The sequence below is a fragment of the Penicillium canariense genome, assembly GCF_028826845.1.
Source record: "Penicillium canariense strain IBT 26290 chromosome Unknown utg000007l_segment0_segment0, whole genome shotgun sequence".
NCBI classification, from domain to species: domain Eukaryota; kingdom Fungi; phylum Ascomycota; class Eurotiomycetes; order Eurotiales; family Aspergillaceae; genus Penicillium; species Penicillium canariense.
This window is the reverse complement of record NW_026622734.1, coordinates 721241-748546: the sequence shown is the minus strand read 5'-3', so window position 1 is coordinate 748546 and position 27306 is coordinate 721241. Positions and strand designations below refer to the sequence as shown.

The window sequence follows — 27306 nt, the reverse complement described above, 5'->3', positions numbered from 1 at the left end:
TTACCTGATCGACAGGCCTTCTACCCTGACAAGTAGTAAAATCGTTACAATAACTAGCTACTTTTCTTTTATTTATAAATATATTTATATATAATAGTATACTTTTAGGGTCTAATATAGACTGATTTTATACTAAAGACTTAGGTCGAGTCTTATTAAGTAGGGGAGGATATAATCCTAGGCGTACTTTACTATCCTTTACTATTAATCAATCAATCAATATTCTTATTCCCGATCTAGCTTCCTACGCTTATAGGTGCTATACAGGGATTTGCGCCGTCTGGTGTCTAGCCTAGTATGTATGCGAAGCTACCTGTAGTAAGGTTAGGTAGCTTACTCGTATCAGACTAAAGAAAGTAGTGTAAATATAGTAAATAAAATAGATAAAAGAAAACGGTAGAAAAGAGAGCTAGGGAGTCACCGCCCCTACAATCTAACGTCCCTACGGCCGTCCTTAGGCAGCGCTAATAAGGAAGGACTTAGCGCTATAATTAAAAAGCCTTATTAGTAGCACCGCGCTATATACACCTATAGCCCTAATAGATTAGGTCTTAGCTAGTTAGATCCTAACTATCCGACTCTAATAGCTATAACCCCTTTCGGCCCGTATTACTAAGCCGATCTCCCCTCCTTTCCGTCCTCCCTCTATCTATCAGTATATACCTAAGTTACCGAGTCCTAAACTATTAGATTACCGTTTATCGTACTATACTACCGCTTGCTCTCGATACTAATAGGCCTAAATTACTAGATTCTCGAATTACTAAGTAGGCCGATCTCTATACTTTCTATATATATCCTCTATATATATATAGCCTTCGCTACTTTCGCTCGTAATAGAAATAAAGGGGGTATACTAAGATCCTAGTAGCTTACCCCTAGTTATATATCCTATTAGTCTTATAGGACTACTACCTTAGATACTATCTATTAATAATACGCTTTAGGTTATAAGTCCTCCTATTCGGCTACGCCTATAGCTGCTAGATTAATATAGCGGAACTAGTCGAGAAGTTTCGATAATAGTATAAACTAAGCTAGGATTAGCCTCGCTAGAAGCTACTAGAGAAGCTTATTAGTACTAAGATATATCGATATACCTACTTTACTTAGGCTTTCTCTTATAACCTACCTCTCCTCCTATAGTAATAGGTATTTAAGTAAGATATAGGGGACTATCTAGTTCCCTAGGTTATCCATATATCTCGGTAAGTCTCTAGCGTTAATTTTCGATAGATAACTAGCTAGGCCGATTTTACTAGTATATAGTTAAATCAAGACTAATAATATAGCCTTTTATAGGCCTTCCTAGTATTATAGATTCTTCTTCCTAATCTATTTAGGACTAATTAGTTACTTTATTAAGTATACTCCCTTTTCCTTTTACTAGATTACCGCCTATACCTATTTTGTTTACTATTAGATATATTATTTTACTACTAATATAAGGATAATATAATAGTTATCTTAGATAGCTAGGTCGGTATCCGTAAAGGTAGCTTCTTTTATGGTTATATTAGCTAGTTTATTACCTAGTATTCTTTTATAAATAGGAATCTAGCGGAATTTAATCTAATAGCTATAGTTATTTAAGCCCTAAAGGTACTAGATAGCTAAGACTAGTTAAACCTAGCCCGACGGTATCTATAGCCTTTAAAGGGCTATTAGAGTAACCTAGCTATTAATAAATACTATAATCTTACTAGATAGGTCGGCTAGCTATATCGCTAGCTAGGTTACTAGCTAGACTACTAGTTAGATCGCTAGCTAGTTTATTAATAGTATTATTAGTTACATCTCTAGTTAGATTACTAGTTAGTTTAGGGGCTTATTAGCTATTTCGGCTACCTTTCTTATTAATAAGAGAGCTATATCGATAGCTCGGAGCTCTACTATATAGACTATAGAGATCCCTTCTGTACCTATTTATAATTAGGTATAGATCTTACTACTAACTACTACTATAGTACCTATATAACCTTCGTAGCTATTACTATTAGTATAGACTACTAAGCTATTATATCTTAATATAATTTAATTATATTACTTCCTTACTTCCTCCTATTTAGAGATAATTATCGTTAGAGATATACACTAGGGCTCCCGGGTATATATAATATAGCTCTCCTAAACTATCCTAGCTAGGGTTAAATCCGGGGGAGCTATTAAGTAACTATCCTTCTTCTAGGCCTATACCTCTATTAGAGACTATCCTAATCGGTTATATTAAGCCTTTAGTTATTAGTAAAGTATATATTTTAGTACTATATAGATCGGGCCTATATAAATTCGTAAAACTATCTTATAGGCTATCTTAGTTATTAAAATTAGTATTAGTATTAGGCTTAGTTCTATATATAGCGTAGCTATAGCTATTATTCTAAAGGCCCCCCTAATTATATATATTACTTAGTACTAGAGTTTAGCGAAAGGTTAAGCGATTTAGGTTTATCTTACTTTAGTCTACTAAGGTTTATACTAGGTAGCTAGGCTAAAAAGAATCTACAGAATTACTATAGCTTAGTATAGCCTATATATTAATAGTAGAGAGGCCCCCTAGATTAATCCTAAGAGCGATCTAAGGGCTTTTAGGCTTAATTTACTCTTAGTAAAAAGCTTTTAGCGGTAGATATCGAATATAAGTTTTTTATTGAGCTAGAAGCTAAGATACTATTCGGTAGCTCTATCGGGGTATTTAGTATTAGTAATAGTAGCCTAGATTACTATATTACCTAGGCGGAGTAGAGTATATTATAGCTCTTACTAAGGCCCTATAAAATAAATTAAGGTATACTTCTTAACATTAAAGACTAATATATATCGCCTAGCCTATTACTAGGCTAGGCTATATATATTAGAGCTTCCTAATAGTCTCGGCTTCTATATACCTAATAGCTATTATACTAGTATTATCTACCTAGCTATAGCCGAATATCTTTATACTATTATAAAGCTTAATAAGATTAGTATTATAGATTAGATAGAGAATTAGTAATATTAGTAAGCCCTATAGGATATTAGTCGGTATTAGAATCCAGTCGGAAACACCTTTAGGTATATAAATCTATATCGATTAGCTAGTAAGGAAGGCCTTTACCTATAGTACAAACTACCTAAGTCTATACTTCGTAAGGTTATATAGTAGTTAGAGATATACTATATTATTATAGGCGCTAGAGATATCTAGAAATAGTATAGATACTACCTACTCTATCTACTTACCCTATACTATTCGGATACGATTAAGGATAATTTAGATAGTATAGTCGGTCGAGATACCCTTCCTATTACTAAGGTAGCTAGGGGGTAATAGACTATATTACTTAATAAGATATAATATATACCTAGCTATTATTAATTTAAGTACTTTAGTAATAGTATTTAGTAGGGCGATAGGGTAGTATAACTTCGTAAACTAGAAGTCTCGGTCGCCTACCTTATAGAGGACTACTATTATTAATTATTAAAAGTACTTTAGGTTATAGTCGATATATACATAGGTATTAAATAATATAGTAAGATATACTAAGACCTAAGGTATTTTAATAAGTTTATACTATAGGCTATTAGGTATAGTATTATTACTAGGTACTTATCTAGCTAGTATATAAAAAATAGCCTCTTCGATCTTATATAGCTAGATTAGTAGTATATTAATCTAGTTAGGATATTAGAACCCTTCGATATCTAATAAGTTTACTAGTAATAATATAGGGAAGAAGGTAGTACGAAACATTTTAGTCTTCTTACTAACTATTTCTGTAAAAGACCCTTCTACTCCTATCTTCTTTAGTAATAGTATAATACTATATTCGTATATACCCTTTCGATTCTATACCTATTTAGCTAGCTATTATAGGCCTCTCTCTCCCTATTCGATTATATCCTATATCTACCGGCGGTATACTCTAGAGAGCTTTATTTTAATAAGCCTCGCTTTCTTATTCCTAGCTATTATATAGATAACCTAGTCTACTATATCTTAGGTATATAAGAATATATAATAGAGCCTATATATCTCTTTAACTATATTATAGTATTCTTTATCGAAGCCTAGGTTTAACTATAAGGATAGATTTACCTATAGCGTTAAGGCTTCGATAGCTATATTAACTACCTATATTAGTATTATATAAGTAATTTCGATAGTCTCTAGCCGCTAGAGGGCTATATCGGTCGGTAGGGATAGTAGGTATAATTTAAGATATTAAGATAGCTTCTTATTATCGGTAGCCTCCTAGTTCTGTTTACGTAGTTATATAAATTACGATATTATAATATCGAGGATTATTTATATTAGAAGATAGTTAGATTAGCTTTCTATATTATTAGTAATCCTATAGATAGTTAGGTAGTCTAGTAAGCTATCTAATATAAAGGTAAGATCGATAATACTCTTTAATAGGTCTTATTACTATATAGGCTCGCCTATCTCTCCTATATATATTAGCGAGAGGTTAGGGAGGATCGAATCTACTAAGGTATAGGCTTCCTACTTAATCTTCTTAACTAAGAGACCCTAGAGAGGGTAGTAGAGATTAAAATCCCCTTCTATAATATATTCTATCTCTAGTCGCTTCGTAATTTCGATATATAGGTATTAGTATTACTCCTTATTAGTATTATATTAGTATATATTATATACGAAGAGGTCTATCTAGCTATTATACTAATTCTTATTACGCTAGCTCCTCCGAAGCTTTAGAATCTAGTAGTCGGCGTTAACTATTATATAAGACTATATAGAGGGGTTAATCTATTTCGAAACGAATATATAGACTCTAGTTCTTTCTACCTTACCCGACCTAGTATCCTTAATTACTAGGTATAGTAGCTAATAGGATACCGTAGCCGGATAATATATAGTATTAAGCTAGTTATTCTCCTATAGTTCCTAAATAGCTATAATTCCTACATTTTTTACGTCTCTCTCCTATAGGAATATAGCTATTACGGGCTATTATTTATATACATTATATTAGATAATTTCGAATACTAAATTTATTAATAAGCCGGGTCGTAGTTACTATCCGATAATACGTTATAAAAGATCTCTTCTTCCTCCTCGGTCTATAATAGTATATAGGTTTCGTACCGTACCCCGTCGATATAGGTAAAGGGAAATTCTACTATAGTACTATCCGGTAGGGGTAGGTCTAGCTTAGCTATATATAGTAGCGATTGTAGTAGCGAGCTTAGTAGTGAATTAGGTATAGCTATTAAGGATTGTATTAATCGCTAGAAGGCCTAGATATCTTTATCCTCTTCCTATACCTAGATATCCTCTAGCCTTACTAACGCGAGGGCCGCTAATGTAGTATCCTGTATAGCGTAGTCATCCTCCCCTCTATTATTAAAACGCGCTCGTTTATGTAGGTTCGGGGCCTTAGTCGCCTTGGTGGTAGTAGCCTGGATGGCTTTTGCCGCGTCGGTAGCGTCTGTCCTTTACTATCCTTTTATCTTATATATTCGGTCCCTTATAGGTACTTTCTGCTATATTTTACCGTACTCATGTCCTTATAGATACATTCACTTATAATAATAACAAAACATGCTCTTACACTCCTGTTATCTCATTATTATAGATATTAAAGATATCTAGAAATAGTATAGAGACAACCTACTTAGCTAAGAAGCCTTTCTCCTAGGCTATTTAGATATAAGTAAGGATAATTTAAATAGTATAGTTAGTTAAGATACCCTTCTTATTACTAAGATAGCTAGGAGATAGTAGGCTATATTATTTAATAAGATATAATATACACCTAGCTAGTACTAATTTAAGAGCTTTAGTAATAGTATTTAGTAAGATTACTAAGTAGTAGGACTTTATAAGCTAATAGTCTTAGTCTCTTATCTTATAAAGGACTACTATTATTAATTATTAAAAATACCTTAGGTTATAGCTTATATATATATAGATATTAAATAGTAAAGTAAGATAGACTAAGACTTATAGAATCTTAATAATTTTATACTAGAGACTATTTAGTATAGTATTATTACTAGGCATTTATCTAGCTAGTATATAAAAAATAGCTTCTTTAATCTTATATAGTTAGATTAATAGTATATTAATCTAGTTAGGATATTAGAATCCTTCGATATCTAAGAGATCTACTAGCGATAGTATAGAGAAGAAGGTAGTATAAAAAGCCTTAGACTTTATACTAATTATCTCTATAAGAGATTTAGTTCTAGTCTTTAGCGAAGATATAATACTATACTTATATATATCTTTCTAGTTTTATACCTATTTAGCTAGCTACTATAAGCCTCTCTCTTCTTATTTAATTATATCCTATATATATTAGTAATATACTCTAGATAGTTTTATCTTAATAAGCCTTACTTTCTTATTCCTAGTTATTATATAGATAGCCTAGTCTACTATATCTTAAGTATATAAAAATATATAGCAAAGCCTATATATTTCTTTAACTATATTATAGTATTCTTTATCGAAGCCTAGGTTTAACTATAAGGATAGGTTTACTTATAGTTTTAAGGCTTTAATAGCTATATTAACTATCTATATAAATATTATATAGGTAATTTCGATAGTTTCTAGCTACTAGAGGGCTATATTAGTTAGTAGGGGTAGTAAGTATAGTTTAAGATATTAGGAAAGTTTCTTATTATTAGTCACCTCCTATTCCTATCTATTAGATTATATAAATTATAGTACTAAGATATCGAGGATTATCTATATTAGAAGATAGTTAGACTAGCTTTCTATATTATTAGTAATCTTATAGATAGTTAGATAGTCTAGTAAGCTATTAGATATAAAGATAAGATTAATAATACTCTTTAATAGGCCTTATTATTATATAGGCTTATCTAGCTCTCTTATATAGATTAATAATAGATCTAGGAGGATTAAGTCTATTATAGTATAAGCTTCTTACTTGGTCTTTTAAATAGAAGGTCTACCCTATAGAGAGTAATAGAGATTAAAATCCCCTATAACTATATACTCTATATAAAGCCTCTTCGAGATTTCTATATAGAGCTAGCTAGTAGTAATTATTATTATATTATTATTATCTCTATTTAGTAATTAGTTATATATATTATATATAAAAAGGTCTAATTAGCCTTTATCCTAGTTCCTCTAAAGTTTTAGAATCTAGTAGTCTATATTAATCATATATATATATCTTGTAAAGTGTGCCATTTTCCGCCGCTGTACGGCCTCTAATTGGCCTTTGGGCCCTCTTACCCGCCGGAGGCCCTTTTTCCTTTTTCTGATTAGCTAGTGCCTTCGGGTGGCCCGCTCTGGTTACTATAATAGACTACTCCCGTACCCTATTAAATTTATGTCTATATATACTATATTATCTATCTCCTATCTATTGCCTATATCTACTTTATTTTAATTAATATAGTTACTTAGGGCTATACCTATCACTCTCCTAATTTTACTGTTAATGCGACCGCTACTTCCTATGTTATGCCTATTTTATCTTTGATACTATCTAAGCTAGCCCTATTCCTATTCTCTAATTAGCTACTAGTTACGCGTAGCTTACTCTAGTAGCTATAAGAGACTACTACTATATCCTATTTGATTCCTATCTATAAGATTTCTAATATCCATCCTAAATCTAAGCCTTTATTGCTACTTCTATTTTACGTATCTACTATAACTACCCCTTCCTATTTTATGCTTTAACTATATCTACGTCCCGCTTCTACTACTAATACTCTTTCTTGTTTTATTTGCTCTACCCTTCGCTTAGCCTTTCGCTTAGCCTTTTATTTAGCTCTCCGCTCGGCCCTCTATTTAGTCTATCGCTTTACCCTTTACTCTATCCTCCGCTTGACCTTCTATACTATCCTCTGTATATTATATCTCTCTCCTAGAGTTCTTTTTAATTAGTAAGCTTTAAGTGTTACTTTATAATCTAAACTAACTTTTAGGTATTCACTCTAGTATTTCTAGAGGAGTTTTCTCTTCGATCTCTATAATAAGGTCCTTAGCTACCTCTAGGAGCGAGTAGAGCTATTAAAGTTAGGTAGGTATTATTTTAGGGGACGTGTAGTAACTCTTAAAAAATTATAAGGGCTTATTTTACTATTAGGGTAACTATATATATCTATATAGATATAGGAATATAGTAAATTATAGTAGAAAGGGCCCCTAAGTAGTATATATCCCTTATTTCTAATCTATTTATTATACTATATACTAGACCTAATTAGTTTTTAGATCTCTTACCTATTAGAGGCTACTTAGCTACTCTTTACGGGAGCCCTAGTTTAGTAACCTATACTAACTACTTCTATACTCTACCTATTCCTATCCGCTAGTATTCTATTATCTATCTACTAATTAATTACTTACCTATACTTTATTTTATTTTATATAGTTAGTTAGAATTAGCCTTATAAATAGGTTAACTTAGGTATTAATATAACTACTATATTATATATAGTACTAATTTTAGCTTTTCGCTATATATAAGCTATATCTAAGCTATTATACTAATAAAACCTACTAATAGATATAATAACTAAAATCTAACTAGTAATATTAGTAGTTTCTATATAACTTTAGTTTTTAGCCCTACGTTTAACTCTTTATACCTTTATTTTTATTTACCTATTTTTATTCCCCTTATAACCCCCTATGTTAGTTAACTATTTAGGATATATAAGTCTTCTATTATAGTATATATTAAATAACTATCTATTTATCTACTATAGAGTAGTTCGCTTCTACTATAGCGTACTTCGCTTCTAGCTACTCCGGTCCCGCCCCTATACCTTTCGCTTCTTTTAAATATTAGTTCCTCCGACCTAGCTCTATACCCTCTAATATTCTTTATTAAAGAGCTAATTTTTTCTATTATACTCTACGCCTATCGTTAAGTCTATATTACCTTTTAGTCGTAGAAGTTCGCTAGTTTTTTTTAAACGGGAGCTATATAGATAGATTAGTTATTATTTAGCTATAGTTAATAGCGTTCTTACTTATCTTTTTATATTCCCTATATTACTCGGAGTAATATTTATATTTAAATTACTAAGGCCTACTAGGATATATATATATTAGTATATTTTTATCCTTTTTGATATAGTCTCTCTATCGCTAGAAGTAGTAAATATAAAGTCGGTTTTATTACTTATTACTCGGTTTTATTAGATCTTTCTCTTCCTCTTTACCGTTACTAATTATAACTATACCCTATAGATACGCCCTTAATAGACTTAGTATATAAACTAGGGATATTAACGCGATCCCCTCTATAGATACCTTATAGCTTTCGGTAATTATACTTCGTCGGTCCTAGCTCTCTAAATAATAAGGACTTAGTCTATCGGCTCAGGGTTATACTATTAGGGCTCTAGCTATAGCTACTAATACTATAGCGAACTCTTTTACTAATTTAGTAAACTCCTAAGCTAATTCGGTAAATTACTTAGCGGCTAATTATATATATCGCTATTAGTCTTCGTAGTTTTCTATATTACTAGCGCTAGGGTTAGATATATTCTTAGTCTTACCTAATATACGATAATTTTATACCCCTTAATATTAGATAGGCTAGGTAGTAACGCTAGGTAGTACTCTATATACTATTATTACCTTTTCTCTAATATAGTATATTAGCTCTATCTCTACACTTACGGTATTACCTTCTCTTATTAATACTCTTTATTTTATAATATATATCTATCTATTTATATTATATTCTTAGATACTATATCCTATCTTTTCTTAGTACCCTCGCTTCCTAGATACTACCCTACACGTAACCTACGATAGATCCTACTTCTATACTACTAATATTCGATAGTAGAACTACTTACTTTATAGTAAATTTACGTATCCCATAGTAGGTCCCGCCCCCTCCGAGTATCCTATACTATAGGACTTACCTAGTATATTTATAATATTTTTTTAAAATAATATATTTTATCTTATATTTCTCTATTTAATATTTATATATTTATTCTCTTAGATCTAATTAATTTTCTTAAATAAAATTATAAAGACTTTATTACTATTCTCTTTATATATTAGTAAAATCCTATAGTATAAATTATTATAATAATATTTAATAAAAAGATATAAGTCTAAAAGACTAGTTATTATTTCTATAAAAAAGAAAAAGATTATATTTTCTATAGTATATACTCTATTTTAGTTAGTATATTCTTATAATTTTTAGCTATAATCCTTATTAGTTTATATTATAATAAATAATTAACTATCTTAAAAAGCTAGTTATATTAATAGTATCTTTAGTACTTTAGATTGAGCTCCTATAAGATTCTTTAAGAAAGAATAGTAAATAGATAGCTAGCTATCTTATTTTATAGGCTTTATTTTTCTAGCTAGATTAATTGATATTTTATATAATTAGGAAAGATCTTATACTTTATACCCTATTTATATCTAAATATTAGATTAGACTTACTAAGATTAGTAATTAATATTAGTAAACTATATTATATATAGCTATTAATTATTAGTATTAGTTTAATAATATAGGTAATTAGCTTTTTAGGGTAATTATTAAATCTTTTGATCAATATTTCGAAATTTTTCTAGCTATATTACTAACTATTTAAAAATCTTTATAGCTTATAATATATATAAATATATTTACTCTAATATTACTAAATATAGAAATTGAGAATATATATCTATTATAAAATATTTAAATATATATAGATAGTATTCGAAGTATTAAGATATCTTAGTAATTAGCTATTAAACTACTATATACTAGATTTTGTTATATTTCTATTAACCTTTAGTAGAGATATATATATATTTAATATCAATAGGTATAGGTGGTAAAATCAGGCAAAATCGGGGTGTGTATAGACTTATCTACTAGTAGCGTAGATAGCGTGTATCCGTCGACCCTGGGAGCTTTGTTGCTCCTGGAACCTCCAATACAGTTCCCAGAGGCAGCCACAGGTCTTCCGGGGATTGAGTGGCGTGTCTCTGGGATCGGCATTTTCTCTGTGGTTCCAAACAAAGAATTGGCGGCTTCGCGGGGGTACGACTGCGATGGCTCTTTTTCCTATGCTTTCGCCAGAGCCCTTATTTTGTTATGAGAAGCTGCCACGGAGCAAATATAGATGGGAGATGGGGGCTAGTAGAGAAAAACTATTCAGGCTTTGTTTTCCTGCTCAGCCCACCTCTGAAACAGGTTGGAATATCAGCATACGTACTGTACGGTATATTCATTCATCTCATCTTTCGTTCCCCTTTTGATTCTGTTTCTTTGAGTTGTCAATCATACGCCGTTATCTAGAATGAGTCCGTAACTTTGTCTACAGAAATGTCTAGCCATATCCGCCTTCAGCACTCAATCATCCAAAAAGGTACCACAGGCTATTTAATCTAAACAGAAACGAGCCATCAGTCTCAATTTCAAATTTGGTCATTACGGGACTAGATAGATACCCGCCAGCCCCGCTTCGGATACGCACCCACCCAGTCTAGAAGTGCGATTAGCTTCGCCCTTCCTCGAGACCAAGGTTTCTGTACTCAAAGGGCAAAAATAGCAGTGCCGTACTTAGTTATATACTTTTGAAGCAATTATCGTATCCTGGGGTTGGATTCTGCTTCAAATGCACCATTCAAGCTACCAGCATTCCTGATTCGTGTGTCACGGCAAAGGCACCTGACAACCTGTTCATGCCCCATGCTCGCCGCTTTCAGCAGTGCGGATTTGCCAAGCCTATTGTTAGCTATAATATCTAAACAATCGTCTTCGAGCAGAAGCTCCACGATTTCCAGATACCTATAAGATACCGCCACGGCGAACGCGGTATCTCCAAGCAAGGGTTTTGCATTAAAATCTAGTCGACCTCCCTGCTGAAGAAGCAGGTCCGCAACGTTACGAAATCCATTATCGATAGCAATGAACAGGGGAGATTTGTGCCAGACAGTCTGATTGATATTGACCTTTTCAAAAGAGAGAAGTCTCCAGATAATTCCCAAATGTCCCCACTCGGCAGTAAGATAAATAGGAGATACATTTGATGCATTAAGATCCAGACTATGTATGCCTTGTTAACAAGAGCTCTAACATCCGCAGATCACCTTTGCATAGAGCATAGCTAGAGGCTGTCCACACATCATCGTCACAGAGATTAGGACCCAGCGAATCCAAATGCACAAGCACACACGCAAGAGGCATATTGCCATCTTCAACAGCGAAGTGAAGTGCTGTCGTCTTGCTTTGGCAGGATGCGTTGATACCGGTTGATTCCTCAGCCAAGATCTGCCTGGTGATCGACCTGTGGTTTTCGCGTGTAGCCACATACAAAGGCGTCGCTCCATCATTATCACGACCAGCAATATCGACTCCGAGAGTGCGTCGCAGCAGTGTGATTGTTGACTTGTGTCCGTACAATGCTGCACAATATAGAGGTATGCGACCTCCTGAGTCAGTTTTATCGACAGAAACTGCTTCATAGATGAGCAATTGCCGTCATCATCATGTACTTTTCTAGAAGCTTGATGCCATAAGGGCTGGGCTCGTCTGTTCCTGACAGTGACATCGGCGCCATTGACAATCAGAGTTTGAACACCTCTTTCAGACCCATTCCAACAGCTAAGCAAAGAATGTGATCTCTGGCATCCATGTCAACTAGCCGAGGTTGTGGGAAGATGAGCGGCTGAGTGGTGTAACAGCATTTTGGTAGGTGAAACTTCCTTTCGAAATCGCCAGATTAAGTGGTGTGATTTGCTTGAAATCCATCATCCATATGTCTCTTTGTAATTCTAGGAGAAATCGTACCAATTTCGTCCCGCGATGGGCGATAGCATGCCAGATGGCATTCTGATCCTTCCTATCTTGGCAATGCACTTACCGGCTGAAATAATGCAGCAAAATGACAGCCATGGATGGATGCCCCTGATTCAGGGCAAATAATAGAGGCGTTTGCTTACTATCGTCTTGCTAGTTGATATCTGCCTCATTTTCCAGAAGAGTCCTGATCCTGTACTCACTGTTGATTCGAATGGCGTGGTAAGTAGGCGTGCGGGATCTAGCATCCGTTGCGTTCCCATTTCCTCAATTATTCTCTAGTAGATGTTTCACCAAATTGATCTTTTCTCGCGCAGCCCAAAACAAGGCTGAACTGCCCTGGTGGAAGACATTCAAGGTGTAGAGAACAGGGAGAAATGCAGACTTAAATTGTATTTAAGCGAGTCAAAGCAAGCAGATCTCGTGATGAATGTAAAAGGTCTACAGCACGAAAACGCAGTCCCAAGGGGAGTTGTTGTAGTATTTCATGCCAGGATTCGTGTCATTTGTTTTAACTGAGCAGATCGCACCGGTAAATCCGATTTTGAAATGCGGAAGGAGGCTCAAATCGGACAAGCATATCCTGCTGTTCGGACAAGGGGAACGCCGACTCTATTTTGTCTCTGAGGCGTTTCTCCGTATTGTAATACGTGCGGATGGTGGTGGTTTCCATGTTAACGTTGGACTACACTTCATATCGTCCGTGAGAACGATGCAAACCGAGCATTTACTCCTAGGCTCTTAGTGTGCTTCCAGGAACATTCAAAGGCTGGGGGCCTCCCCGTTTCACACTGGGGATGATTCCGTTTTCTTGAATTAATGGAATAATACAATACATCATGCAGAACGATTGCACCGAGGATTATTCAAATTCGACCTCTCGAGCTTTATGCTCATTCGAAACAAAGCTTCCATGGGGTTACACCAAAAATTAGTCCAAATGAACAAATGGACATGTTAATCACTTCGCAGGTAGCCGAACTACGCTCCTGGGAGAGTAGAAGTTCTCCCAGCCCAGAAGCTCGCTTCGTGTTCCCAGGGGTAGCTTGGCATCTTGCAAGCATCGAGATGTCCCCAAAGTAGATAGATCTCAGAAGTACTCCGTTCAGTCCCTGAAGGCCCAAGATCAATCTGGAAACCGGGCACAAGATTTTAGGGGCGAGATAGCTCCTGGGGCCAGCTGATGCGTTCCAAGATCCGATTGGGTCATCAACAGGAGCGTGAACTGAAGTTCCGGTAGTAGGCTGTGCCTTCCCGAAAATAGGCGACAGCCCCAGACGGCGCTTAATATCCTAGGATCTACACAGCTTCTGGAATCGGCTCGTTTATTCCCGGAGTTAATTGAAAAGGTAAAAAGGGCGTCAAGCCTCTGGTAAAGTCTCCTAGCAACTAGGGAGTCGGCGCGTAATAGCGTATAACCGAATCCCACCAATAATTCAATCACGAGGCAATCCAAGTAGCTGATACATTAATATTCACTTGGACCTTTATATAAATACCCCTCTGTTGTCTACAAACAGGTGGTTTTGCTGATGATAGACTGGTTTCCTGCGGTCGAGGTCCCGAGAGAGGCGACACTGTCATCGACTGTCGCGCCGAAAGAGGCCATTCGTATCAAATAAAGTCTGCCACCACTACTGATGGGCGACCGATTCACCACGCCTACGACGCGGCGTCCAAGAAGAGGAGCTACCAAAATATTGGCGCGACATCGAGAGCACCACTGTGCTCCCCAGCGATGACTACCGGCCCCCACAAGTCCCAAGGGGAATTAGCATCGGCGAGACCATGCTAGGATTGATGTGTATGCTGCCTACTGCAGGGAAATCGACTGAGGACCGTGAGTCTGGCGCAGCTTTCTTCCCCTCTATCCGCTGCGGCCTAATCCAGAGGTGGTTCTCAGAACGTCCCCATAAGGTGCATCCGGGTGAGATAGTGGGAATTGAAGGGACATTCCAGGGTTGCAAGGCTGACCGGACGTCTGCAATCAAGTAGATCATGCGTATTGGCGAGACTGAGGAGGGTGTAGCGCAGCAGAAGTAGTATGAGAGACCGAGAGTTGTATCTGAGAAGAGTAGTGGCACGATATTGCAGATCATTGCCACGGAACAGAAAAATAAAACCTCATGACTCTCCAGTCGGCGAAAGATATAGGAAATATAGGAATCCCGATTCAAAAAGGCAAGCTTTCAGTATGTCGATGGGGTAGTTACATGGGATGAGGAGATCCATTTGGATGACCGGAAGTGATAAGGCAATCGATAACGGATACAGATAGCAGATAGAAGATAGCAGATAGCAGATAACCGATTAACACCTAGGTTATGAGGCACCAAAAATCTTTTATCTTTTTTTTCCCGGGCATGCTGGTTCATGTTTCCACCACCACCCCCAACGACCTCTCCACCCACGTCAGTATGGGTGTCCAGAAAAAGACTCGGAAGTTTGCACAAGTCAAGCGGACCATTACGCTCCGTGACAGTCGCCTGTCAGTCCCTGCGGAGCCCCTGCTATTATGACTTTGACTCGTTTCCCTTATACTAACGAGGCTCCAGGAAGGCGAATGACCAAACAGACAAGAAGGACAAGGCTGGTAAAGCTGGCAAGGATGAAGTGATTCGCGAAGCGTCAGCACTTCCCTTCTCTCCTGCTTCCAACCTGTGATGAATGCTGACGAACAAAATGTGGTTGCAGACCCCAGGCTCCCTCTTCCCTCTTCTTCCAATACAATACCGCCCTTGCCCCTCCCTATTCGGTGCTCGTTGATACCAACTTCATATCCCACACCATCCAGCACAAACTTGAGATCATCCCGACCATGATGGACTGTCTATATGCCAAGTGCATTCCTGTCATCACCGATTGTGTGCTTGCAGAGTTGGAGAAACTGGGCCAGAAGTACCGCCTGGCTCTGCGTGTCGCGAAAGACCCCCGATTTGAAAGAATCAAGTGCGACCACAAGGGCACGTATGCGGATGACTGTCTGGTTGATCGGGTCATCAAGCATCGCGTGTATATCGTGGCCACTAACGATCGCGACCTCAAGCGACGCATTCGGTAAGTCACTCATGATCCGTCCCCGAGAAGGCACAGCAGGTTTCTGACACCCCGTTCACGTTCAGTAAGATTCCGGGAGCTCCGATTATGAGCGTCGCTCGTGGAAAGTACGTCATCGAACGTCTTCCCGATGCTCCCGAAAAGTGATGCGTCGAACGCTCCCTTCCAGCGCCCCATGCCAGTCCACCCCCAATGGGGTTGCTCCTCCCCATGTTATCACTTCGCGGCCTTGGACAAGGACGAGCCAGCATTTACAGAGCATGCTTATCCGTTCAGCCGTATCGGGAGACTGGCCAGCCCCCCCCTATAAATATGTGGCCGGCCAATGCAGTGTAAAGACGACGTTTGCAAGAGGCAATCTCGCACTCCAGTCTATCACCTGAGCGGTGCTGCTGATCGCTCATTCTTTTGACTCGACTGCAGGTGGTTTCAAAATATCTCTACGAATGTCGGGATGGCCCACTTCATTAAGGAAACAAGCCCCGATACCTTTGTTTGCATCCTGGTATTCTCGGGCCCTTACTGATGTTTGTGCTCAACTGACTTGGCGACACCATTTACATCAGGTTCCTGTACATAGTCCAATACCACAAGGAACTAATATTCGTCATTGCGTCTCTCTCATATGTGGGTCCCAGGTTGTCGTCCGCAAAGGTCTAGTCAATCGTATGTTTTGAGTAGTTGGTAGACTAAGCCATGGACAAGCTCGCCGCCATTGGGAAAGCCTCGAAGAATCTCATGTCGTGATCGTAGAAGACTGTGCAAAGGGGGTAAGTCGTCGAGAGTGAACCGACTTGGGTTCGAGAGCTCATCGCCTTGTGGGATGTGCAGAAGTTGTTGTAGCATTCGGAGCGAATATAACACAGCCTGGATTTGGGCCAGAAGGTGGATGTCCGCCCACTCCGTCCGTTTTCCCACGAATCCTTTTGTCAGGAATCGCTCCAATTGCGCAGCACTTGGAATCGTTGTTTGGTTGGATGGATCATGATAGATCTCAGACAATGCGAACAAAACCCAGAAGTTTAACGACCCGTCCCCGAATACGATTCGGGCAAGATCTAGACGTCTCTGGAGAATCAAGAGGTCTGAAGCCACGGATTGTGAGCCACCAAGCGTGATCTGCTCGGCGACGATCCGACCTCCTCGGCGAACGAATTCAGAAACGGTAGGAAAGCGCCGGGCCGTCGGATAAGACTGATTGAGGAGGGAATAGCCTAAGGCCCTGTAGGATCGGCCTTGCTCCCAGGCACATCGCCGGGAGTGGTCTTCAAAGAGAATTCCGAGGTAGATACGCGGTTGATCCGCCCCACAGAAGGCATCGGGGAGCTCGTATTGCCAGAATAGTTCTGATACTCGTGGATCCAAAGTTGGACCCCGCGCGGGGCCGGGTATTGCCGTGGGCTGGTCGGGGTCGGGTTGGTATTCTCGGAGGAAATTCTGATAGTTGTCCGAGTGCTCTATCAGCCCCGGGTCTTCCTTGGACCGGCGCAGGAGTTCTGAGAAACCAAGTTGAGGGTTCTCATTCAGCTCGTAGGCGAACCGTTGAATGTTTATGATCCCTAGGCGACGGGCAACGTCATGGGGATGTAATCTCATGCCTCGCATCTCTGAAACGGCGCGATCTTGAGTGGTCTCGATCAATTGCACCGAGTTCAGAAAAACCACTGCACCATGCGGCCCCAAGTCGTGCACCATTAGATCTGAATCATTTGTGAGAATAGCCGAGCCTTTGAGGCGTGAAACGCGGGCGCATTCGAGGTCTGCCTCTCCCGGGACCATAACGGTGATTTCAGCCCAGGGATATTCGGCAGCTGGGAGATGACTCGGTTCATGCGAGGCCTCTTGCAGGATCCGCTTTCTGTTCCACCGAGCCTGTAGATCCTCATAGACTGCCGATACTATGAAAGGATTTTCAGGAAGGTTTCTCCAACGTGCAGGGAGATTCCGACCCTGCCACAGCTGCGTAGACGGAAATACTACCTCTTCGCGCCACTCGTGGGGTGAGGTCGCAGACCTGCGGCGCGCCAATTCCAACCGGTGCCTGGACTTTTCAATCCGTGCCAATCGAGTGTCTCGTTTGGAGATGGGTAGAGCCCCATCAAAGCAGATCTGATGTCTATAATATTGGTCAGCCAGAGAGAAGGGTTGACATTTTGGTGTATGACAGCCGACGTGGGTTCGCTACATTTCGATGCCCTGGCGGGTTAATTGAAGAAGCCAGCTCACAACCGCTCGACTGACTTCATTGCAGGTCGGCTGGATGTCGAGAACATCATGCACCGGGCCCATGCAGGCCAGCAATTGGTAGTAGACATGATACACCAGGCTTGGCCCATCGATGACCACCGACCGCACGCGCGGCGCCTCGTCCTGCCTGTGGTTCTCTGGGCCTCCTAGCAGTACGGATTCGGCATGGGGGAGAAGATGCTTGGTCAGGTACGGAATCCCCATGGCCAAGGGGGCTGACCGGCGGATCGAGTTGCTGGGGTGGACTGGCGGGGATGGTGCCGTTGACTGTTAAAATTCAAATGTCGAGAGATCCCCCATCCACTCCCCACCGGCACTCCCGGGCCCAGCATCGGCCCCGGAAGAGACAACCCTCCTACCTCAATTTAACGGCCATAAGTGACTTCTGGGCCCATGAGGGTTGCATTTACGATGCGATGCCAATTGCAATTATGTAGTCTGCAGGATTCGACTCCCAGGCCGCACTGAAAATATGACAATATGTATATTGCTCCCTGGGCCTAACATACGTGGGCTAGATTCATAACTAGACCCCTTTTGATATCATTGAATAGACAGTTTTATCATGGCGGGCAAACCCTTTCCATGGAATCTTCATTCCTACCCCAACTTCCCTCACTTTCCTCCTGCCAGTGGGCGTACTTCAGCGGGCCGATCGGAGGAATCCCACGACACCCCGACAGTATCCCACCAGCCCAGCCAAACGCTCCCCTTCCTGCTGTTGCTCACGAGCCCAGGAAGCCAGAGCATCGCGCAACATCCGATACTCCGGTTCACCCCGATGAGAACAGAGCCCCACCGTGTCGGCGTGGATTTTCAGAAATACCGCCATCCACGCGTTGACCAGCTCGAAATCTCTCCGCGACCGGAGGCGTATGGTGAGGGCATTGACAAAGGTTACCAACTCCGAGAAGCCATTGCGTACCCGAGGGTCCAGAGAGCGGATCTCCAAGTCGGCCCGGGCGGGCGAAAGAGATTTGAGGTGCTCCAGGAAGGGATCAAAAGCACCAAATCGATGTCCAGATTCCAGCAACCGTGTGGTAGGAGATTCAGAGGAGCCCACGGTGGCAGACTGGATCTTGGAAAGCCGGGATCGTTCGGCCGCGGCGCTTTGGGTGAGAGCTTCCAATTCAGCCGCATCCACGGCGGCGGTTCCGTTGGTGGACTGCGAGCCGCCGGGGCCGAGAAGGGAGGGAAGGAAGAACGGCGCCTTCTCAGGCGCCTTAGGTGCTTCTTTCGGTCGATTGCGTTCCTACAACGTCGTTAACCAACTGCTATCTTGCCCGAATAATAGCATGCAGTTTGGGGGGCGAAAGGGAAACGTACCCGAATGGAGTCAAGGTGAAGCAGGGCCTGCCATCTGCTCTTGGGTACCAAGCTCAGAGTAACCATGTCTTGCTGAAGCTGGTCAGTTGCCAACACCGGTCCTTCTGCCTCATCCGCCTCCGGTGCATCCAAGAATGCTGCTTCAACAAGTCCTGCGCCGCTCTCACCAGATGATGTCGGCATCCCAACATCCTCAATAACGTCCTCCTCCAGATTCTTGGTGGACATGGGCATAAACAGGCTGCGATTACTCCAGAGGCTGATTCCGATGCTCCCGGCGTGGGCAGTGGCAAGGAACTCGCCCGTCGAAGACATCGCCAGCGAGACGCAAGTACTAGATACCCGGAAGATATCGATGAGATGGCCCGTAGGGAGATCCCACACCCGGACCACGGAGTCCATCGAGGCTGCAATGATCCATCGGCCATCATTGGAAAATATAAAGTCGTTGACCTGGCCGACGCATCCCCAGAACTCACGAACAAGTTTGCGGGTCTCGAGATCGACCACCCGGATGGAGAGGTCATCACAGCTAAAGGCGACCAACTCACTAGTCTTGCTATAGCGGAGCCCTGTGATAGCTGCCATCGGATGCCAATCTAGCTGGTCGATGAAAGACCCCGTCAGAAGGTCCCAGAACTGACCCAAGAGGACTTCCGGTTAGCCAACATGTATGAAGGATGGGAGAGGGCGAAATCATGTACCTTCACTTTGCCATCCAGGCCACAACTGATCACAGTTCGATTCAAATTATCAACCATCAGCCCAGTGACTGCTTTGGAATGTTTTGCTGCCGAATGGTCTCCCGACTGCAACTTGGCAGTTCGGGACTTGGGCAAGCGAGAGGGGAAACTCTGCCGATGGAGACCTGACTGCATATTGAACATGTCAATCGCACCCCCAGCGGATCCGACGACTGCAAAAGTTCCACATTGTGACATTGCTACGCTCTATATAGGAAGGGGGGAATCCCTTTGGTCAGTGACACCCAGATACCCCACCCAAGATGGATGGCAGGAGCGACATACCTTGACTTCCGTTCCATCGCTCGTCGCAAACGCCCAGCGTCCCGCCTTCTTTTTGCCCCAGAACCAGGTCCGAACATGTTTGTCGCCCCGATGGCCGGTGATGACGCTCTCCCAGCCGGTGGCATTCGACGCATCAGTGCTGCCGAACTTCGGGTTGGACCAGATCGGACCCGATGTGGTGACCCCCATCCCGCCATCGCGGTTGAGCGAGCTCGCGATGCAGGTAATCTCGGGCGCCTTAAGTGACTCGGCGGCGGTCGCATTGGAATGAGCTGACGGTCCCATTTTCTTGGCCTTGCGCTCCAAATTGCCCTGAGACAGCTCCGCATGCTGGCTGTCTTTCCGGAGACTGAGTCCCCACAGGCTACAGTCTTTGCTGGCGCTGAGAAGCCATTTCCCGCCGGAGTCGGACCCATCTGAAGATGCCGGGAGGAAATCGAGGGCACTAACGGCAGCCGAATGCCCGCCGCGGGAATGCAGTGGCCGAGGAATCGGGGAGAAAGGGGTTTCGTCGAAAATCCACGTTTTCAGCGCGTTGTCGTCACCCGAGGAGACCAGAACGGGTTGCCCGTCCAAGAATTCGACCCGATTCACGCCCATCGCAGCCTCGGTGTTCGATACTCGGTGAGCACCCCGGAGGATCCCGGCCACACGACCGCCATCGTTGAGATCCCACATGGTGATGTCGCCGCTTCCGCTGGCGGCAGTGGCCATCACACCAGCCATGCGGCCATCGTGACCGGCACCCAGTCCATCGCTTCGGAAGGAGATTGAGGTGACTGGGGGAGCTCGAGCGGCCGCAGTCCGCAGAGACAAGATCAATTGGCCGGAATCAACATTCTGGATCGACAGGGTACCATCCCGGTGGGCTATGGCCAGAAGAGACAAGACCGGGGTCGGGTGTATCGCAGTCACGGGTCCCGTCTGCAACGAGAGGGACGGTGGCTGCAGGGTATGGAGGAGCTTTCCGCTTCGGAGGTTCCAGATATCGACCGCACCGTCATTGCGGCCCACGAAAATCTTGTTGAGATAGGTGGGCATGTTGCACAAAATTCCCGAGTAGACCTGTTCCCCTGACGAGCCCGGACTCGGCTGGGGCCGCAGACTCGCATAGTGCTCGTAGCTGCCCGTCTTCCACACTTCCAAGCCGCCTGCCCAGCAGCCAACCACCCATGATCCAAACACGGCTAGCCGCTCAATGGGCGCGTCGAGTCCGGGGCTATCCAGAGACGCTACTCGTTTCCCACGTTTGAAGACCCAGATCCCCCCGGGGGACCGAGGTCGGAGATGACCCCAGGCCGCAAAAACCTTGTCCTGCCAAGCATAGGTGGCAGTGATGGCCTCCGGGGTTTGCGGTCGACTCAGGAAGATCAGATTCAAACCTTTGCGCAGGTCATAGGTTTGCAGTGAATGGCCCACCGAGGTCGTGATTTGGAACGTGGATTTGCCCAGGCGCACACTGGTGAAAGGGACCGGTGTTGGAGAAACCAGTCCTAGTGTCTGTTACACAGAAAGACCGGTCAGTATATTTAATCACCAGTTAAATAGAGACAAGCAGAAACGGGCTGACCACGTTTCGACCTGAACGTACCCGAAATGGCGCAAAGATCTTCGAGCCTGCGCGCGAAGTTCCGGGATGTTGATCCGGAACCGTCTTTTGCCTCTTTGCCAGAGGCAAGTCAAACGTATCGCTCGCCAAAGCCGGCATTGTGGTATTGTTGCCGAATGCTGTGGTGATCGTATTTTTTTGGCTGGAGGTTTTTTTTTCCTCCGCAGGCGGAGAGCTTGGCCCACACCGCCTTCCGGCCTGGCGGAGAAGAGAACTAACCAACGACTTCATCGTTTGCTAGTCATGCCATACAATAGCATCGTCGAAAAATTATTTCGTAGAAGCCTGTTCAATGCTCTACAATTATAAGAATCTAGGCATCGCTCTAAGGCTCAACAGATCCTCAGACCTGCTGGGCAAATGGCGGTCGGGCCAGACTGTTGCCGCGATTAGGGTAGTTTTGGCTTTGACTTCTACATACTTCTCTACTTATCTGCTCTCTCCTTCTACCGCTACGAGCATGAGTGCTAGTTACTACCATCGAGGTTGATCAGTGGCCAGATATCTCTATTCGCCACCAAGATGGACTCCCGAATCTGTTCACCAAAACGCGCAAGATACCCATGCTCCTGGCGGCGCTTAGGTTGGCGCGCAGGCAAAAGCAATTCTAGTCTTAGTCCTAGTCCTAAGTTAGTTCTAGTCCTAGTCTTTCTTAGTCAAGAAACTTTGCATGCTTCCTGACCCCCTCCTAGCTCCCCAGACGTACGATTGTGATCCTGCAGAAGATGCCTCCTCCTTCCCGCATATGGATTTTGTTGTATGGCTCTGTCCCTTACCGCCGGAATGAGAACTGACTAACTCTCGAAATGGCCGAGAACCGCGGGGACATCCATCCTTCGCCGCGATAGTCTCCGCCTCGCGCATCCGACGAAAATACCAGATCCTCCCACTCTTCGTGTACCAGAAGTCCCCCGTTGAAACAATGCCTTGAATTACTCTGTTCGATTGCTCTCGTCCATGCCGGGTTCCTCAATTCACTCGCTCCAAATTCCCAATTCCCGGTCGATCTCGGATCCCACCCCACCCCTCCACTACCATCGCCACACCGCAATCCGCCGCCCTTCTTCTCCCGCAATTTCTCTCTCTCTCCCCCCTCCGTGCGCTACCATGGATCCCGACGATGGAAACCCCAGCGCCTCGCCCGCTGATGCGCACTCGCTTGAAGGCAACTTGGACAATAGCTCAGGCTCGTCGGCGCCGCCACTCATGGAACTGGAACCGGAGCAGGAGCAGAAAGACCAACCCCTCGCCGAGCCTTTGATGTCAGCTCGGATTCATGGCCAACCCTCTCCGGTCAAACCGGCGAGAATTGACATGCAAGATCCTCGCTCGGGCACCAGAATCGGGCAATCGACTCGCTCATCCAGCCGGGCTCCACGGCGATTTAGTGGGAGCACTGCGGCCAGTACCGCCGCCAGCTCCATCAGCGAGTTAGAGGCTGGCGGCTCCAAGCCCTGGAGACTCGGCGTGTGTGCCTTGGATGTTAAGGCGCGCAGCAAGCCAAGTCAGAATATCCTCACGCGGCTTCAAGCGAAGGGTGACTTCGAGGTCATCGTTTTTGGTGACAAGGTGATCCTCGACGAAGCGGTGGAGAATTGGCCGGTCTGTGACTTCCTGATCGCCTTCTTCTCCGACGGGTTTCCTCTCGACAAGGCGATTGCATATGCCAAACTGCGAAGGCCATTCTGTGTCAACGACTTGCCGATGCAGAAGGTGTTGTGGGACCGGCGGTTGTGCTTGAGAATTCTGGACCAGATGGGTGTTCCTACTCCCAAGAGGCTGGAGGTGAACCGTGATGGCGGACCGGTTTTGGAATCGGCGGAGCTTGCTCAACATATTCACCAACTGACTGGAGTCCGACTCGAGGGCCCGGATGATGGAACCGGAGGTGGTGCGCCCCGAACTCAACATGTCTCGATGTCGGAAGATGGAGAATCGTTAGTGGTGGACGGCAAGGTCTTCCGAAAGCCATTTGTGGAAAAGCCAGTCAATGGCGAGGATCACAATATTCACATTTACTTTCCTAATGACCAACAGTACGGGGGCGGAGGCCGCAAGCTCTTTCGCAAAGTCGGCAACAAGAGTTCCGAGTACGATCCAGACATGTCTGTGCCCCGATCAGTGACAGAGAACGAGACAAGCTACCTATACGAGCAATTCCTTCGGGTGGACAACGCCGAAGATGTCAAAGCGTACACGGTTGGGCCGGACTTCTGCCATGCGGAGACACGCAAGTCCCCCGTGGTCGATGGTCTCGTCCGACGCAACACCCATGGGAAAGAGCTTCGGTATATTACCAAATTAAGCAAAGAGGAAGCAGCCATTGCCTCTAAGATCTCGAATGGCTTTGGGCAGAGGATCTGCGGCTTTGACATGCTCCGTGTGGGAGAGAAAAGCTATGTGATTGACGTCAACGGTTGGAGTTTCGTCAAAGACAACAACGATTACTATGACAAGTGTGCCAATATTCTTCGGGACACCTTCTTGGCCGAGAGACGCAAGGGTGAAGCGGTCATGGAGCCTTCGGAACCGCCATCTCCGGACATGGGCTCCTCCCGCCGCAGCACGGCAGGGTCTCATCGTCAGGCGTTAAAAACGCTGCTCAAGTCCCCAAGCACGTCCAGGCTCTATGGAAGTCAAAGTGCGCACAAAGGGCACGAAACAGCCCCCTCGGAAGTGTCCCCCGCTGCGCCGTTAACCACACCCTCAGCCGGTCTCGAGACTGTAGATGCAGGAGTCAATTCGAGTAACTTGAACTCTCAAGAAAATCGCTCTGATGCCCGCGGATACAGTCCAGCGAATACCAAATCCCCCGCCGTCTCGATTCACCAGGCTGGTGACGGCGCTGCTCCTCCACTTCCTGCGTCTAAGCATTCGTGGAAACTGAAGGGGATGGTGGCCGTCATCCGTCATGCCGATCGCACTCCGAAGCAGAAGTTCAAGTTCACCTTCCACAGTCAACCATTCGTCGATCTGCTGAAGGGCCATCAAGAGGAGGTCGTGATCAAAGGGGCAGCAGCATTATCCAGCGTTTCTGATGCCGTAAAGATCGCCATGGAACAGGGACTGGAGGATATGGAGAAGCTCAAGTTGCTCCGCACTTCGTTGGAAAAGAAGGGCGCTTGGCCCGGTACGAAAGTGCAGATCAAGCCGATGTTCCGGAAGCGCAGGCCAGAGGAGATGCGAGAGCCAACTTCAGTTACCACACCCACTGCGCCCAATGCGCCTGCGGCGAGTGATAATCTCCTTGAGGAGCCCCTCTCGCCCGTGGTCAGCGAAACCGCAGCTGAAACTGAGGCTTTGCGCCGGTCCCAGACGCGAAGTGATTCCATCTCTGGCGCCACCTTCTCGCGCTTTTCTGCAGTGGAGAATGATTTGATCCTGGATAAACTCCAGCTCGTAATCAAGTGGGGAGGAGAGCCCACCCATGCCGCCCGATACCAATCCCAGGATTTGGGGATGAATATGCGGGATGATCTCAAACTGATGAACAAGGAAGCTCTGAATAACGTTCGGCTCTTCACCAGTTCCGAACGGAGAGTGAGCACAAGTGGTAAGCATCCCTCTTTTCACTCATCCCCAAACCTATCCCGGAAATTGTGTTGGGAGTTTCGTATCATGTCTCTGTACTGATGGCATATAACTAGCTCAAATTTGGGCCTGCTCATTTCTCGATCAAAAAGAGATTCCTGAGGACTTCATTCAAGTCCGAAAGGATCTTCTTGACGATTCCAATGCAGCGAAGGATGTCATGGACAAAGTCAAGAAAAAGCTGAAACTACTACTGCGAGAGGGGTCCGCTCCCTCTCAATTTGCGTGGCCTAAGGACAGTAATATTCCAGAGCCGTCCGTTGTTCTGGCTACGGTGGTTGAGTTGATGAAGTTCCATCGAAGTGTAATGCGACACAACTTCGAGCAGCTCGAAGCCTCCTCCTTCTCCTTGAAGAACCCGGGAGACGGGGATTTGTTGAACCAGCAAGATCCTCAATCAGAGCATCCGGACATCTCCACCATCCAAGGGCGCTGGTGTGCTGGAGAGGACCCGCGGCTATTCAAGGAGCGCTGGGAGAAGCTCTTTGCCGAGTTCTGCGACACGGAGAAGGTTGACCCCAGCAAACTATCCGAACTCTACGATAGCATGAAATTCGATGCGCTTCATAATCGACAATTCCTGGAGTGGGTTTTCATGCCACCCGATAGCGATCGTGACGATGACGACGACCGGTGTAGCGTCAAAGGCAGAAGTCCCTCGAAGTCCGACTCGACCTCTGAAAGCAAGGTTGGAATCGAGTCAGCTAGCGAGAAGGCTGAGGAGCGCAGTGAAAGCCAGACATTTGTCCATCGCTTTGGGTTGAAGAAACGGCTTCAAGCCCTCGAATCGTTGCCGCATCTTCGGGCCCTGGACGATTCCTACGATCATTACTTCAAGCTGTACCCGGGCTCCAGTTCAAACAAGTGCAAGATGGATGAGCGCCTTTCGAAGCTTCGAGAGCTGTACAAGCTAGCGAAGGTCCTGTTCGACTATGTGACGCCGCAAGAATACGGCATCACAGACAGTGAGAAGTTGGAGATTGGCCTGCTCACCTCTCTCCCGCTTCTGCAAGAAATTGTGCACGACCTCGAAGAGGTCCAGGCTTCGGATGATGCGAAATCCTTCTTCTATTTTACTAAGGAGTCCCACATCTATACCCTGTTGAACTGCATATTAGAGGGAGGCATTCAGACCAAGATTGCTCGCCGTGCAATTCCGGAACTTGACTACCTGTCACAAATCTGCTTTGAGCTCTATGAGGCCCGGGACAGCGACAATGCCGTCAATCCTTACTCCTATTCCATCCGGATCTCCATTAGCCCCGGCTGCCACGCCTTCGATCCACTCGATGTGCAGCTCGACTCCCGGCACTCCATCGGTTGTGCCCCACGACGCAGTCTAACCGCCCATCATGACTGGAAAGAGGTGATTGAGACCCTCAAAGCCAAATTTGATACGTAAGTAGACCTTCCTTTTCGGATCCGCCTTTAATATCCCCCCCCCCCTTTGCTGATGGCTCGGAATAGAGTCGAACTTCCCAAGTCTTTTATCGCAGTGAACCTGAGTGACAAGCATGTTGCCTCCCCGCCGGGGGGAACAGGAGTCCCCATAATCACTCACGCACATGCAGCCAAGATGTCTGAGGAGCAAGCATTGGTTGACTCTTGCTCGTTCCTGGTTTTCAGTACACACGGTCTCTCCATTATTGTTTGTGTATCATTTGTA

At 43.7% G+C, this 27306-nt stretch overlaps 5 protein-coding genes across 5 annotated transcripts; 2 read left to right on the top strand and 3 right to left on the bottom strand.

The window, feature by feature from the left end:
- Positions 1-11566: 11566 nt before the first annotated feature.
- On the bottom strand, positions 11567-12618 carry N7482_009316 (ankyrin repeat domain-containing protein; the record flags this gene model as incomplete). The annotated part of the gene is made up of 3 exons (XM_056691440.1): positions 11567-12029; positions 12061-12439; positions 12576-12618. The coding sequence occupies 3 exons, from the start codon at positions 12616-12618 to the stop codon at positions 11567-11569; spliced, it is 885 nt and encodes a 294-aa protein (XP_056539146.1).
- Positions 12619-15199: 2581 nt separating this feature from the next.
- Positions 15200-15986, top strand: N7482_009315 (rRNA-processing FCF1 family protein; the record flags this gene model as incomplete). Its single annotated transcript, XM_056691439.1, has 4 exons — positions 15200-15270; positions 15338-15409; positions 15477-15839; positions 15905-15986. 4 exons carry the CDS (start codon positions 15200-15202, stop codon positions 15984-15986), a joined length of 588 nt encoding a protein of 195 aa, XP_056539145.1.
- Positions 15987-16499: 513 nt separating this feature from the next.
- On the bottom strand, positions 16500-18290 carry N7482_009314 (uncharacterized protein; the record flags this gene model as incomplete). Its single annotated transcript, XM_056691438.1, has 2 exons — positions 16500-17955; positions 18025-18290. 2 exons carry the CDS (start codon positions 18288-18290, stop codon positions 16500-16502), a joined length of 1722 nt encoding a protein of 573 aa, XP_056539144.1.
- Positions 18291-18729: 439 nt separating this feature from the next.
- On the bottom strand, positions 18730-22148 carry N7482_009313 (rRNA-processing protein UTP21; the record flags this gene model as incomplete). The annotated part of the gene is made up of 5 exons (XM_056691437.1): positions 18730-19338; positions 19413-20051; positions 20117-20362; positions 20441-21940; positions 22032-22148. 5 exons carry the CDS (start codon positions 22146-22148, stop codon positions 18730-18732), a joined length of 3111 nt encoding a protein of 1036 aa, XP_056539143.1.
- Positions 22149-23156: 1008 nt separating this feature from the next.
- Positions 23157-27042, top strand: N7482_009312 (inositol polyphosphate kinase VIP1; the record flags this gene model as incomplete). Its single annotated transcript, XM_056691436.1, has 2 exons — positions 23157-25602; positions 25697-27042. The coding sequence occupies 2 exons, from the start codon at positions 23157-23159 to the stop codon at positions 27040-27042; spliced, it is 3792 nt and encodes a 1263-aa protein (XP_056539142.1).
- Between the last annotated feature and the right edge of the window lie 264 nt (positions 27043-27306).